This window comes from Electrona antarctica, assembly GCF_951216825.1.
Source record: "Electrona antarctica genome assembly, chromosome: 7".
Lineage (NCBI taxonomy): Eukaryota > Metazoa > Chordata > Actinopteri > Myctophiformes > Myctophidae > Electrona > Electrona antarctica.
In genome coordinates this window covers 34,528,733-34,545,184 of record NC_136812.1, presented here as the reverse complement: position 1 = coordinate 34,545,184, position 16,452 = coordinate 34,528,733, and the positions used below count along the sequence as shown (strand labels likewise).

General features: G+C 40.5%; 2 protein-coding genes across 3 annotated transcripts in view; one reads left to right on the top strand and one right to left on the bottom strand.

The window, feature by feature from the left end:
• Positions 1-1,936: 1,936 nt before the first annotated feature.
• LOC306926103 (uncharacterized protein) lies at positions 1,937-3,647 on the top strand. Its single transcript, XM_079505362.1, has 4 exons — positions 1,937-2,101; positions 2,588-3,046; positions 3,165-3,266; positions 3,501-3,647. Exons 2-4 carry the CDS (start codon positions 2,691-2,693, stop codon positions 3,544-3,546), a joined length of 504 nt encoding a protein of 167 aa, XP_079361488.1. The 5' UTR covers positions 1,937-2,101; positions 2,588-2,690; the 3' UTR covers positions 3,547-3,647.
• A 9,491-nt stretch (positions 3,648-13,138) lies between these two features.
• Positions 13,139-16,452, bottom strand: part of rab6ba (RAB6B, member RAS oncogene family a) — an 88,145-nt gene continuing 84,831 nt past the window's right edge. Inside the window, exons 8-9 of one of the 2 annotated variants that reach the window (XR_013790497.1) lie at positions 15,896-16,038; positions 13,139-15,611 (exon numbers count right to left, since the gene is read on the bottom strand). Coding sequence is in view for 1 of the 2 variants with exons in the window: in XM_079506850.1 (XP_079362976.1) it covers positions 15,974-16,038 (65 nt within the window). In the remaining variant the exon portion in view is untranslated. Of the gene's footprint in view, positions 16,039-16,452 lie in introns of both variants that reach the window. The other variant, XM_079506850.1, reaches the window with a different exon arrangement.

Here is a 16,452-nt window from a genome sequence, read left to right as displayed (position 1 = left end):
GCCTGCCACACTTGTCTGAAGTGCCCTGGATGTGTTTCAAATGTGCTCCTACACCTGCCATGGGGGACCAACACAGGTGTTTCAATTTGTCTGATTGGCGTAGAATATAAATTCTATGCCAATCACAATCAGAAAAATGTAAACACCTGTGTTGGTATCCCAACATGGCAGGTGTAAGATGCCCTACCAACAGCCATTAAGAAATGTGAATCCCTTGACTCCTTCCAAAACCGCTCTCAAAGAGCACATACAGACGGCTGCAATTTGAAACTGGTCCCTGTAAACAAAGTCAGAGTTCCCCCCACCCCTTTCCCCCCCCATAATGTACATGTCTTTCCCTTTTTTTGAGAGCTTTTGTCACCACACGTCTAAAGATTTGCCATTGACAATGAAAAGGGAATTCAGGTCAAATATCCACTAAATCTTGTCCCCACACGTCTCAAGATTTGCCATTGACAATGAACGGAGGTCAAATGTCCGCTAAATATGACGTTATTAAACATCAAAACATTAAACGCCATTGACATATTTGAAGGGAAAATGTACGTCATATGTAAACGAGCAAATCAGCTAACCAATTACAGGCAACAGGCATTCTGATTGGCCATTATGAGATGATGCATGATGATGTATGATGATGATAAGAGCGCCCCTCACTTCACAGTTCACACGGGTGATTTTTACTTTATATGATGATTATAGTAGTACACATATATTTGTATGTCTTTAAATATTTGTGAATTGAAAATGGAGGACCCTGATGTAAACAAGTCTTAGTGCTTTTCATGTTGTCCACAGTAACAGTTTTTGTATTGACTTGTGCTTTCGTTTGAAATCTCCCCTTTCTACATACAATCACATTTGAAATTCATGAATAAATCCATGACAGCCTGCCTTTTTCCTATGGTTCCTATGCAGTGATAGCCTTGGATCAAGATCATAGATGTATTTTATTGATTTTTACAGTTGCAAGTCAGACTCGATAAAATACAGTCTTGACCCAAGGCTAATAATGCAGGCCGGCAAACGGCAACTATGTAGCGGATGATCGATATGTATAGCCTAACGGGTGAGGGTGACACTGTATAGCAGTCAGAAGAATGATGAAGCTTATATTTTGTCAATAGAAAAAGCTTGTAGATCTGCTATTTTTGGCGAATGTTCCCAACAGAATAGGAATGCTTGAGTTGCCTATAGGGTTCAATTTGGAGTCTGGTCCCCTGTTGAATACCCCTGCTGTGTCTGGTATATATGCTTTGTGTGTCCTATATTGTTAATACTGTTGTTTATATTGTTTCTTCACCTTTGATTCTTGTGGATACAGCTACAAGTAGTGACTACAGTACTTGTAGCTGTAGTAGTAGCTGTATCCACTTCATTTTAATAAGCACTGCCCCATGCAGGATGTAAGGATGTAAGGATGTCACAAACAAATGTGGGATTAAATGCGTTATATTTTATACACATGCTATTACAGTAATAATCAGATATTTATGTATGGCCACATGTGTCACACCAATTACACCACAATGCCTCTTCTCTTCCCTAATCTTCACCAGTGAAGATTCAAATAAATAAATAAATACTGTCCCTCTTTGAATGTGGGGGCTAGGTTTGATATCACCTTTTACGTCATATCCCCCATCACCAACCCACCCTCCACCCCTCCCTCCACCTGCCCTCTGTCAAACACAAAACAAAGAGAGTCAGCTCACAGCCAACCAGCCAGGGAGTTCAGAGAAGCCCATGATCCCCCCCTGCCTTTGTGCTTCTCCACTGTGTGTCACAGACTCACAGCCCATCCCGGCTGTCTCTGCTCCCACAGCTGTTGGGCATGGCCCTGTGGGAAGAGCCACACAGCCTCGTCCCGCCCCTCACAACATCGCAAGTGCTTTTAACCGGCCGCTGCCGCAGCTCTGAGTAGTAGTACGACAACTCTAAGGACAACCTAGAGAGAGAGAGAGAGCAGCAGCAGAGCTGCCTCTTGTTCCTCCTTGGCTCCTTCTCTTCCTTCCTCTGCAGTGTTCTCTCTGGACTTACCTGAAACACAGGCCTCAACAAATATCAAGTCTACACCTGCAGCTGGTGTCTACTCTGAACTGTAAGTAAAATGCATGGCTTTGGGATTTTGATGTTAAACAGGAGGCCAAACTGAGTGGGATTGTCTTCATTCGGTTTTTACTGAGAATGAATGACTGATATGATATTAATCATTTCAAGTTTCTGAACCTGTCGTTGTGTCTCTGTAAACATTCAAGCTTTATATGTACCATATTTATGTCAAGTGGGAGGACAATCAGGTTATTGGTTTGAAATTCCAATTTGAATAACACAAAGATGAAACTCTAAAATAATGCTGTCTTTTGCACATTGTATGAAAGTGCATGTCTGTATGAAAATGTGGATTTGCAAGAATAATCGGCATGTGCCAAAATTACAATAAAATAAGCCCAGCTCAAACTCTTGTGTAATTTCAGTGTTTACCTGTTTTTCCCCCCTCACAAATAAACATTCTCTGTGTGAAAGTGCTATTGTTGTTTGACCATAGACTGCCTCTAATGACCATTCTAAAAACCTTATTCCACAGAGCCAGTGATCAGTGACATCACCATCAGCAACAGGGTTCCGAAGGGTCGTATTGATCCTCCTGAACACCTGGTATCCATTAGCGTACATCACACCCCCGGACCATGGTGCTGTGTGAGGACAGGGAGTGTAGTGTATGCTATCAGCCCTACTCACGGCAGGACCGTGTCCCCAGGGTGCTGCACTGTAGACACACCTTCTGTGCACCATGCCTGGAGGTCATCTCCCAGGCCAAGAGCGGCCTGCTCACGGTGAGCTGCCCTCTCTGTCGACGGGTGACCTGCGTAGGTCGCGGCCTCAGCCTGCAGGAAGCTCTGTGGGTGAATAGCCGGCTGTGGGATCAGATACCAGAGAACGAGGACGTAGAGGAGGAGGAGGAGGAAGAACTGCAACAACGCAAGGCTGAAGAAGAGGAGGCAAGCATGGAGCCTAATGGACAGCCTTCCCCTCAAACAGAATGGTTAGTTCAGCCTGGCACACGCACGCACACGCAATGCTTGCATCCAATATGAATAGACAACCAGACAGCACACTTTACAGAGAAATACACAATAATAACAACTCTCTTCACTTTTCAGCCCTTCGGTCAGCCACTCCAGAACAAAGCTCAAATTTCCAGCCTTCTTCAGGAAGTTCAGCCTGACAAAACAGCAAGAGAGGGTGCTGCCTGGCTGCAATGTGTAAGTCTGGACGCTGTGGCGAGTGACTCATTTTGTCACCATTGTTTTTCTTATGTTTCATAATGTGTACAACTAATTTCTTCACCTGAACACCACCTTGTTTATTACAATGCTTGTTTTCAGGGTGAAATCTTTGAAGTGATAACCTAGGCAGATTCATTCATGTGCCACATTTGAATAGAATGTGAGAATAATTCTTATAATGTGGACTAATAATTGTTTGTTTCAAAACAGGGAGATGAGATCCTGGCGCAGGCTTTCAACTGAAGAAACCTTGTAGGATGTACAAAGGAAACGAATGGATCAACTGCAATGTGCCAAGTTACAATACCTCTCAAGATGCAAAACGAGATTTTCTTTGAGCCTTGAACATGGTACCAGATCCACCTCAACATCCTGATGTTGTGGAAGAAGTCTCCCTCCATGTGTACCAAACATGTTTTTGTCGTTTTGGAAAGCAGTGAAACTGCCAAAGCTGTCCCCATTTCCCCATTATTTATTCGCAGCCTAATTCCTCACAGCTGGTGCTGTGAGGTTTAGTTCAGCTGCCCTGTCCCAATGGGGCTAATGTCTCAGGAGAAGCCAAGACCCCCGCTCATAACAGATGGCCTCCAGAGGCTGACACGATATTTAATTTATTATCTGCTTTTGTATTTATGGTAACTACTTGCCTACTTGTTAAATTGTTTAATAAAAAGTATTTTTTGAAAGTAACTGTGCTTCTTTAACCCCCCCACCACCACACCACCACCTTTTAGTAATATGCGACCAAAAGGTCAGCACCCTTTGGTCAGAGTGCATGCCATTTAATTACACAGACTGAGAATCTTTCTGCTTTGTCCATGTGTGTCATTCATGGCACGTTAAGTATTTAAGGGATCGAAAATAAAAGTGATGCAATCGGGAGATTTCTTTCAATGCTATCATCTGGCAAAGATTACCTTTGAAATGCCTGACAGAGAACAATAAGTTCCAACAAAAGACTCATCCATCCATATAAATGGATTATAAGCTCCATTCATTGAGCATCTGTCAAGTATTTCATGTTAGAAGATATTAAGAGTATTGGGTCATTGCTGGGATGGAAATGGCTTTTGTGCCAGCTATTACATCCACTAAGCATTTAAGATGCACACATGCTACCTTGGTTGTGTTCAATATCCTGAAAGGAAAAGCGGTTAAACATAATTCCAGACTGAAAATAAGGTCTCGGTTTGGGTCTCTGTAGAGCTGTTCTCATTGGCTGTTATTTACAGACATGATGTAAACCAAGTCATTGTTTTCCTGTCATACTGGTTTGGTGGCCAACGGTCTGTTAGCAGGCTGTTGAAACTCGTGCACCACCACACAGCAGAGAACAAGATGCCCATAGGCGTCACTCTGATACCTGCTACATGTACAGATATTTTTCTTTCATATCATTTGTGGATTGTGGACTCAAATCCTATAACCTCATGATGATACATACATCTCCAATGTCAACTAGAATTCCATCAAGCATGGAATGCAGTTCGACCTTTACTAAACAAACCACCACCGACACACTTTCCTATTAAATTACAATCTAGAATATCATAGGAAAGAAGTCCATATGCAAGCAAGTAATACGATTGTACCATGTAATGAATGCTATGGTAACATTCTCTCATATCCATTAAGGCATGTTGACACTGAACATAGGACTACAAAGTTTCATATTCACTGTTCAGTCTGTATTATATTCCTTCATATATTCATTGGCTATATATGTATATTAATTCCCCACTGGTATACTTGTATATTTATACTTTATAGTGCATAATAGGCTATCATTATATTTATTCATAGACTGTACATGTCAACCCAGTGCAGATGTCTACAGTGTTTGAATGATCTATTTAAAAAAAAAAGTTTATTTCATTTTTTTAATCTTATCGATCAGGGGCCACCCTCCCCCCCTTCATTTTTATTTATCTTTTTATTTCAGTTAGTTGATTTCATTAATGTACAATTTGTGTTTTGTCCTGTGTCTGTTTTGTAATTGTTATGTATCTGTTGTTTGTCCTGTCTCAAACTTCAATAAAAATACTTGAATAATAATCTTATCGATCAGGTTTGCTTCCTGTCTTCGTTCATGTGCTTCAGCCTTACTACTGTTGCTGCTGTTAACTTTATTGATTTCCCTGGGATCAATAGCGGTTTATCTCATCTTTCAGTTATATTAAATCAAATCCGTTGCCTTTTACAGATTTTTGTAATCACATATTTTGCACTGTAACTTTACTCTACGTTTCTGTTTCATTATAACTTTTTATTTTTAATTATATTCTGATGAATTTCTTTTATAGAAATTGCAGAACAATTTAGATTTCTAGCAGAAAGAACAGCACCACCAAAAGCCTTTCTTACATACTGTAGTAATATCTTGAGTGTTAATGTCTTAATGCATTTAATACACAGGAGTCAGGACCACAATGGAAACAATCCCCTGGGCTTTTTGTTGTCCTTTTAACAATCATTGTAAATCATACCTCTTTACTCATTGCAAACTATTAAAGGTTTTCAAAGTAGCCAAACATGAAAAAGCTAATACATGTCGTTAGTTGGAGTATCACAAACGTCTTGTTATATAATATTCAAGAACAAAGCCCATTGCTATTGTCATTAAATGTACCCTAGTAAAATGTCCTTCAGTACTCCAAGTGTTCAGTACCCCGTGTCTGTGTGTATATTTATGTATGTATGTATGTATATATATATATATATATATATATATATATATATATACACACATGCAGTAAGACGCCCTGAGGGCGAGAAGCAACGAAACAACAGAGCTTCTTAATACGGCACAGTTGAGAAGCAGGAGTTAAACTATTAATCTGGTGTAAGTGAGGTCAGATGTAGAGTTGCTGGGCGGCTCCATATATGCAGATCTAGTATGTCAAACCATGTATGGCTATCCAGGGGTCTCGTGATCTTCATATATGGAGATCCAGGTGATGATAGTCAGCTCCACATATGGAGATCCATGTGTTGTACCAGCTTGGTTCATTTGCAAGTGTGACTCGCGTCGCGGCAACCACACTGGTTATCATGAGACACAATATGGCCATATATTGACATTCCCATATATGGGCTTACTATTGATGACATCTACATACTGTAGTAATATCTTGAGTGTTAATGTCTTAATGCATTTAATACACAGGAGTCAGGACCACAATGGAAACTAGAAAAAGTGCCCTTCTGGGCACAGGTCTCCACCAGGTGACCTGTGTGTGTGTGTGTGTGTGTGTGTGTGTGTGTGTGTGTGTGAAATTTGGATAAAATCATGATTTGCAGCATTTTGTTTGAAACTGAGCACTCCTGCGAACTTTGGAAGCCAATCTTAGCCAATCAGGATGGAGTCCGAGAAATCTGAAAGACCCGTTTTGTTGAATGGCTCTAGAGCATGGGTTTTCAACAGGTGGTCCGTGGACCACTGGTGGTCCGTGAAGGTGTTGCATGTGGTCCCTGACCATGCATTTAGTAATGTAGGAAAGTGAAGATTTATTGCATTGACCACAAGTTAAGAAACAATGCAGTAAATGATCTGGTGACAAACGATGACGCGTCGATGTTGTCAGTTACTGGGAAGTCGGATGTCAAGAACTTCCACAGAAAGGTGAGTTAGAATCTCAAGGGAAACCGTACCAGTTTGCCTGGTTGAGTCACCATTATAAGGAAATGTGCCCATAATCAATCGCAAGTGTCTGCTTACTCATAGAGTAAGTTACAATGAACAGCAACATGAGTTTAATATGGAAGGTTAATTTCTTTCCCCCACACCATGCCCATATCCCACCTCCCAACACAACAATGGTCTCCAGGTTAATTCTCAGTCAGGGTAGTGGTCCCCAGGTTGATTCTCAGTCAGGGTGGTGGTCCCCAGGTTGATTCTCAGTCAGGGTGGTGGTCCCTGGTTCATAATCAGTTGAAAACCCTTGCTCTAGAGAGACTGTGTACCAATTTGCGTGATGTTTGGACAAAATCTGTAGGTGTACTGTCCAAAAACTTGTTTTGCACAAAGCGGCCTCCTGGTGGCGCTATAACAGGCCATTCTGGAAATTTGGGGCAGAGGTTCATCGTTGGCATCCAGGGAGTGTGTGTGCAAAATTTGGCATCGACCGGGTTAACGGTGCCGAAGATTAGCTGGTCACAGACGGACGGACGGACGGACGGATGGACGGACGGACGGACGGACGGACGGACGGAGTGCAAAACATACTCTCTCCCCATGCCTTCGGCCTGGTGGAGACAACAATCCCCTGGGCTTTTTGTTGTCCTTTTAACAATCATTGTAAATCATACCTCTTTACTCATTGCAAACTGTTAAAGGTTTTCAAAGTAGCCAAACATGAAAAAGCTAATACATGTCGTTAGTTGGAGTATCACAAACGTCTTGTTATATAATATTCAAGAACAAAGCCCATTGCTATTGTCATTAAATGTACCCTAGTAAAATGTCCTTCAGTACTCCAAGTGTTCAGTACCCCGTGTCTGTGTGTATATGTATGTATGTATGTATGTATGTATATATATATATATATATATATATATATATATATATATATACACACATGCAGTAAGACGCCCTGAGGGCGAGAAGCAACGAAACAACAGAGCTTCTTAATACGGCACAGTTGAGAAGCAGGAGTTAAACTATTAATCTGGTGTAAGTGAGGTCAGATGTAGAGTTGCTGGGCGGCTCCATATATGCAGATCTAGTATGTCAAACCATGTATGGCTATCCAGGGGTCTCGTGATCTTCATATATGGAGATCCAGGTGATGATAGTCAGCTCCACATATGGAGATCCATGTGTTGTACCAGCTTGGTTCATTTGCAAGTGTGACTCGCGTCGCGGCAACCACACTGGTTATCATGAGACACAATATGGCCATATATTGACATTCCCATATATGGGCTTACTATTGATGACATCTACATACTGTAGTAATATCTTGAGTGTTAATGTCTTAATGCATTTAATACACAGGAGTCAGGACCACAATGGAAACAATCCCCTGGGCTTTTTGTTGTCCTTTTAACAATCATTGTAAATCATACCTCTTTACTCATTGCTATTAAAGGTTTTCAAAGTAGCCAAACATGAAAAAGCTAATACATGTCGTTAGTTGGAGTATCACAAACGTCTTGTTATATAATATTCAAGAACAAAGCCCATTGCTATTGTCATTAAATGTACCCTAGTAAAATGTCCTTCAGTACTCTATATATATATATACAGATGGAGATCCAGGTGATGATAGTCAGCTCCACATATGGAGATCCATGTGTTGTACCAGCTTGGTTCATTTGCAAGTGTGACTCGCGTCGCGGCAACCACACTGAGACACAATATGGCCATATATTGACATTCCCATATATGGGCTTACTATTGATGACATCAAGGATCTCCATATGGGCATAACAGGGATTGTATTAGGCAATTAGGGCATCGTCTGGGAATGCCCATATATGGACCTGTTCTTTTTTTAATTTACGTTTTCACATATATAGATTTATATGTGTAATTGACTAGATTGACGAACATACTATATATGGCCAGGGCTTATGGCCATATATAGCGTAGAGGGGTTGATGATGTCAGATCGACATATGGAGACAGCCATATATGGAGCGTGTCATGTGGCGTGGCGGCAAGCGTGTCACGAGGCCTCGTGATCTTCATATATGGAGACGGCCATATATGGAGCGTGTCACGAGACGTGATGTCACGAAGCGTGATGGACTGACAACCATATATATGGAGCGTGTCACAAAGCGTGATGTCACAAGGCGTGATGTTCTGACAACCATATATGGAGGCGTGAGCGACCGACCGACTGACTGACGGGTTTTCCAGGTTTTCATAGTAATCTGCGGCCTACTGTCGCAATAATCAATTTCAAGGCCATTTTTAAATAAACTGAAGGTTATGTATGTACTGTATGTGTAAGTCATACAATGATGGATATTTATTTGATTTGTCATCATGGATACAAATCAAATGTACACTGAAAAAACTACCAAAATCTATAGTACTGTATGTAAAATAGCTTTAGACTTTATACTTTGAGATTAGTTTTAGTCGCTTGAGTCAACAAAACAAAGTTATTGCAGATTAATATAAGATACTGGTGTTATACTGAAGGCCAATATGTAGTTAGTTAGTTACCCTGAATGACTATCACTATAACCTCCAGATATTTGTGATTCATTCAGAAATATCAATAATCGTTCTAATAATACGTTTGTTTTTTGTATTTCATAAAACTGTGAAAAATAACCTGAAAATAAGTGTGGAAAAAAATGGTTTGTTGAACTATTATTAGCAGCATATATCTATATTATACATATAAAGTATAAGTGAGCGGTGCAACTGTACCGTGTGGGGATCCCCGCAACATCCAGACCCCCAGGAACGCACCCAGGGGGCCGCCCCGGTTCCGGCACCGCTCAATATTTCAAAGTTTAAAAGTGAAGTATATTCCCTCTGTATTTTGCTACTTTCAATGCTAATGTTAATATTAATAACCTAAGATGACCTGAACCTCTGTCAACAATTTACCTTGAATTAAGTTACCTAGTGTTGATTGATGTGATAATAATGTTCTAATTATGCATTATATTCAGTGCAGGTACACAAATGCAATGTCAAGATATACTTAAGATGTATGTCCACTGTGGACACTATGCCATTATGGCAATGCCAATATGGAGATCCCTGATGTCAGAGCAAATACAGGTATAGCATTGTGAGGCAACAGTTTGTTGTGTGTGGCGTCAGACAGTCTTGATCAACAAGAAAGGAGGGGACTGTAAGAGGGGGAAAGGGTGAGGGGAGAGGGAGAGGACTCGGGAGGGAGAGGAGGGATAGGAGGGAGGGGAGAGTAGAGGGGAGAGGGAGAGGACTCGAGAGGGAGAGGAGGGGAGAGTAGGGGGAGGGGGAGGGAAATGAGGGAGGGAGAGTGTCTTGTGTGAGCACATATTTATGTTCCTCGATATACCTAAAAATGCCATAGAATATTTTAACTGGTAATATTCAGTATTCATACAGTAAATATGAATTGCAATGATTAAATGTTGTAAACTAGTGAAAACATGGGATATCAAAGCTAGTTTTGTTAGAAAGGAAGCACAATAGCGTCATAGGCCTGCTGAAGGACACATTTCATACATAAAATTATTTAACTGGCAGTTCCTTGGTCACCAATATCAAGTAATGACCTTGACCGACCTTATAAAGATTACCCTTATACTTCTTATTTAATTTAGATAAAACAATAACATTAAAAGTAGCCTATGTCTTCAGTGCTGTACAGAAGAATATGCATTTTTAGAAAGTGAATAGGTTAAATAAATAAATCAAGATTTACACAACTCATCACATAGATAGGGGGTTGGGTCGTTGTGATGCTACACTGTCACATGATTAAGATGAATGATATTGATGAGGCACAAAAGTCTAAACAAAAGTTGAGACTGTATATGGCCTACAGACCCCAAATGTACATCTTGTTTGTTTGTATATTGCTTGGTCTGGGACTCTAGGCCTATTACAGCCACTAGATGATTTGAATATATTCATAAACTCCTGAGGTGAAACGTTACATGCGTCTAGAAACAGGCACCCCAGGGGCTCTCGGACAGATAGCGGACACCAAGCCAAAACATTCACTTACGAGAGATCCAATGTACAGATTCTCAAGAAGCTGTTAATACAAAGTGGAAACAACAACAGTTTTCTTTCCTGGTCAAACTGGAAACCAGCTTGGAAACCTTCCAGTGTGCATCCACAACAAGTACACAGCCTTGCTTGATGTTGATACAGGCTGCTCAAAGTTTATGTCCTGTTAAACTTCCACACAATGGTCCATCATACTGTATGTCATAAGAGTCATGTTTTGTTTTGTATTAACTCAGATACATTTCTTAATCCATATATGGAAGCCGATTTGCACCACTGAATAATAAAAATAACAGCGTCTTTTTCTTCCAATTCTAACATTAAAGCTGAGCACACAACTCAACGCTGTTGCTAAAATATTTTACCTGGCTGACTTGAGAGGTTTATCATACTGTACTTACTACCTCTACTTACTTTAACTTGATTTCTATCTCATCCAGTATTTATTACTATTACTAATATCATCGTTACATTGTATTGTTGTATTAGCATAGCCTGCTTGACTGTGCCGCTTGTACTGTACCTGTAGGATTAAGTTATTCTCTTGAGCATCAATCATCGCACAATTTTGACTTTGTCACGAGATGACAAAGTGGCACAAATTATATAAAGTCAGAATTATGAGGAACATACTATATACAGTTCCAAGTTCTTCCAACTGAGCCTTTATATTTATAGGAATCATATCGACCATATTGACAGAAAGAAAAATACAAAAACCTTCTAAAATGTATAAAGCCCATGTCCATAATAAATATACACTACTATAATCTATCTATAAATTCACGACATCTGTGTGTGTGTGTGTGTGTGTGTGTCACCAGCCTATATGTTGAGAGCCAGCCGATTGACTTCAAACTTGTCGTGCATATCGTCGAAGACGTGCGGATTGGGAAGTTGCTAGGACCCAAAAATGTAGATAAATCTACAAATACCCATATACAGAGGACACTGATGTCTTCCCTTCCCATTAATATGTCATATACTGTATAGTATTGACAATGACATCATAGACTGGCCTGAACTCATATTTGGGCATGCCTCACACAGAATTTATGGGCATAAAAGGGACAGATAAAAGGGACAGTATATATGGATATATGTATCCATATATACTGTCTGTAGGCATAAAAGGGACACACACAAATTCAACAGCTACTCTGACAACTGGTAGGCCCACAATGGTATTGCATTCCGAACTTGCATCGTGCCCAACTTGCATCGTTCCCGAGTAGACCAGTTTCTAACTGGCACTGGTCTAGTTATAAGCACTCGTAATGATCGATAACAAAAACACAAAGAATTTTATAATGATGACATATAAGGTCAAGCATCTTAATGCCGTGTCCAGCAATTACAGCTCACAAGAGATTTGGTGTGGATTAAGGAAACAAGAGCAGACCAAGTACAGAGATAAACAGATTACTGTATAATGCATCCTCAAGTTTTATATGACAATTATTTATGTCCATGATGTCCAACCACTCACTTTTACACACATGCCAATATAAAAAATGGTCCTCCTGTATCTGTCCAGCAATTACAGTATAACATGTGTTAGGATTATTATTGATTACTCAATAATAGTCAGTTGAATAGTCAGTTGAATATAACGCATTAAATGTGTTTGCACACCGGTGCACCGAATATCGGAGAGAATATTGGAGGACGTAAAAAATAAAACATTGACCTCACTTTATGTCAATCATGTTTGCACAATGCCGCCAATAATTTCGTCCATAGCCCCTACCGTTTTTTTCGGACCGGGGTCGATTGTATCCGTTTTCTGCAGTTCTCTAGTGGGGTCTAGTGGGGTGTTGGTGACAGCTAGTGATAAATAGCCTACTACTTGCGGATCCGCAAAACGCAGCGAAAAAACACACCAGTGTGCAACCACCTTATAGATATGGGCATCATATAATATATATATATATATATTTTTTTTTCTTTTCCTGTGATGGCAGCACAATGTAGTTCTCATACATTTGATTTTAAACAATTGGTTGTGTTGCATCATGGGACATATGGACAACTCTGAGTGTGTAAACACATGTTTAACACTTTCAGAATTACTTAAACACTGAGGATTTTGCCATGCTGTGTGTTCTATAAGAAAAGAAATGAACTTGCTGTGGCTTTGGTAATAAGACATCTTTATTGATCATTTGGAGAGACATGCTAGATCTCTGTACAGTGTGAATAGAGAGCCAGGTCTGGATTGACCAAGTGAGCTCCACAGGGCTGTGACAGAACATACGCACCCTCAGGGAATGGCCGTGGTTTCCACCCTCGTAAACAGACCCCAACACGATAAGCACATTCTCTGCTGCATCACCTAAACCTTGGTCCATTTCTAGGAATGTTACAATGATACTTCTTACTGTGGGGAAACAAGGGTGGAATTTATTCCATAACAAATAAGTAGTACAAATGAGTGTGCATGGCAACTGATCAATCATTTTGTCCTTAGTTATAAATAAACAACCCTTCCCAAAAAGTGCTCTGATAACAAGGCTCCATGGTCAGTAATGAGAGCAATACATTCCAAAGTTTGAGGGTAATAAATACTTGGGACAGAAATACAATACAAACAAAGAAACAAAAAAACGGAAGAGGCAGAAAAGTCGGCAATACAGGAACATGATACACAAGGACATGACCTACTCTTTTCTTTTTGGTACAGTAGAGTAGAGCAGGCATTAGTGAGGATATGACGTGCCGGATTCATAAGTGGTTGCGCATCAACCACATGGTTGCACAACGTATTGCGTTGTGAGCTTGTAGATCTGCTATTTGTGTTCTGCGCAACCAAGTATAAATCAGGGCGTTAGGTCACGACTGTACAGTACAACTTCTCCGGTGTGCCAACATGAGCTCGTCTCTACACACCTTCTCTTGCCATTCACAGTTCTGAGAATTTCTGGTGGGAGATTTCAAGTAGGAGACTGCTTGTAAACAATTGCATTGACAGCAAACTCCCAACGAGTCTCCTCACATCACATCAAGCGGGAGCTGAGAAGCTTTCGAATAAATAACCATGAGCAAGGAAGAAAAAAAAAACTAAATATTCGTGTTCATTCTATGGGGGTTTGTTCTGTTCAGCATTCAGCATCTGCGATTCAACTGGTCTCATCACTCCCAAACCAACAACAGAGGGAGTGTTCCAGCTAAGATCTCTTGTAGTGCTGGACACAACTCGGCCTCGGCCATATTATTTGGCTCATTGCTTGTGTTAGGAACAGTCCGCAATCATTCACTCTAGTGCTCTTCTTTTGGAAAGGTGTGGAGAATTTGTAAAACGTTGCATTCTACACTAAATTCCAAGACACAGTACTCCAAATGTTATGTAGATAATGAGTATTTTATAAGACTTACAGGAACTACATTTTCACTCTAATCCTAAAACAGGTTCTTAAAAAGTGCAGTAAGATCTCACTTCAAAGACGATTCAGATTAAAGTAGTGTTTCTCGTCACTGGTTGAACAGAACACCAGCACATTAATATACCTGGCTCTAAAAAAATAAGACCAGATTCCGTTAAAACAACATTACAACATTGCATAATGCCAACTTCGGTAGTGGTAGTAGTAGTTACAACTTATAACACAAGCAGCAAAGTAAACCTCATCTCTGTGGGGGACACGTCTAGTGACAGGTTCCTATGACAATTGGAACGAGTGACAACTGGGACAGGGAGTGGAATTATGTGGCTGTATTATTTACAAATGAAGCATTTCATCACTTCATATTCACCTGAAAGGTCTACATGTGCAAATTAGTCTTTTCTTTGTTTGACGGGAATGGAGCCGTTCTCACAAGTGAACGGCCGTGACCATCGAGATCACCATGTTCCAGTGGTGACGCCGATCTTCACACTACACAAAGGTCTGATTTCTACATTTACACGTACAGCATACAGAATACCACACAGGGAACTTTGTTTTCAAAGTGTTCCTCTCTGAGGCAAGGCAAGGGCTTCTACTCTCCAAGTAAAATGTGCTGCTGTCCACTGCCCACACTGCCACTAAAGTGATCACGACTACATACAGACATCACACAACGGTGGCAGATGTCACTGGAGAGAGAAGCCTGATTTATACTTTGTTGCATGCCGGTGTCGCTCCCCAAAAATAGCAGCCATTTTCAGCGGGCGACATCAGCGTGCGACATCATCGTACAACGTATAAAATGAAGCATGAGTGTATGGGGTGGGGGGGTTGGGCTGTGAGCTGCTCCAAACAAACGATGAAGACCATCACTCAGTGATGTGGCATGGCTGTGGGGCAGAATGACACCAACATGACGGAGTCCCTCTGTAACTGCGTTCTAAAAGTGGCCTGTACATAAAGTATATTAATTTACACACGCACGTGACAAAGAAAATGATGCCCTGAACTCAAGTATGCAAGTAACTGGTGTAATGTTAGCAGGTTACATATTCAAACGGTCAGACGGTAACCTATACTCAAAATAAAAGCGTATTTTGTCATGCATGCGGTAGATATTCAGACGTTACTGCTCCGTTTGTCCTGTCTCTTCTCTCCGTTTCCAATCAAGCTCGCTCTGTCAGAAGTAGAGAACTTGGTTGGCCTGGGTGCATCTTTTAAAAACAACCTTCCAGAGAGATTTCCCTGAATGTACAAAAATACAAAAAGGAACAAAAAGGAAAACTATCATTCTACCTTTCTACTAAACAAGGTATACACAATTACACATGTGGGACATACATAGAGGGGGGCGTGGGTCTTTTTGTTCATGACTCTCTTTTTTAGTTTTGCAATTTTTAAGACTTTTTGGCAATTTCATTATCAAAGTTAAGCTACACTGCTCTATACCCTAAATCTGTGTGGATGCCAGTTCAAACCAATGACCAACACTCGGGTAAGGAGGCCAAATTCCAATGTGCAAACTCAACTGGGATGTTAACCGATAGGAAGCAACACAACAAGCATGTGGTGAGAATGATGTCTTCCGGTGCAGTCAGTGTGCTGGATTAGCAGGAGCAGCCTCCCTCGCTAGTCGGTGGCTCTTGTGGTTTGTCCAACTTGATGTCGATCACTAGAGACACATGTTAAGGAGGTTGTTGCAAACCAGAAGTAATATATAACCCATGCAAGTACAGAAATAAGTACAGAACAAGGCTCATGAAGCATCTAGACTCTGTTTGGTCTACTCTAGATTCTAGAGTGGTCTAACAATGGACCAGGACCCATTTTGGGGTCACAGAACCAATGTTATGGCGTATCCCCTTTTTGTAACATTTCTTTTTTTTATAATTATTTAAAAAAATATATCATAAATTAAATAAAAAATAGATTTTCCTTAGAAATTCATGAATGAAAACAAAAAAACAAATACAAATACAAATAGTGAAAATAGCCGTTCTACAAGCTCACAAATATGCTATTTGCAATTAAATAGGGTTTAATGTGTTCTTGTAACTTTGGCTCCCCGGGAGACACCAAATGTATC

Coding starts and splice junctions, on each gene's coding strand:
- LOC306926103 (XM_079505362.1), top strand. CDS start 2,691: ATGGTGCTGTGTGAGGACAGGGAGTGTAGTGTATGCTATCAGCCCTAC. Junction 3,047..3,164: donor CCTTCCCCTCAAACAGAATG/GTTAGTTCAGCC, acceptor TTCACTTTTCAG/CCCTTCGGTCAGCCACTCCA. Junction 3,267..3,500: donor GTGCTGCCTGGCTGCAATGT/GTAAGTCTGGAC, acceptor GTTTCAAAACAG/GGAGATGAGATCCTGGCGCA.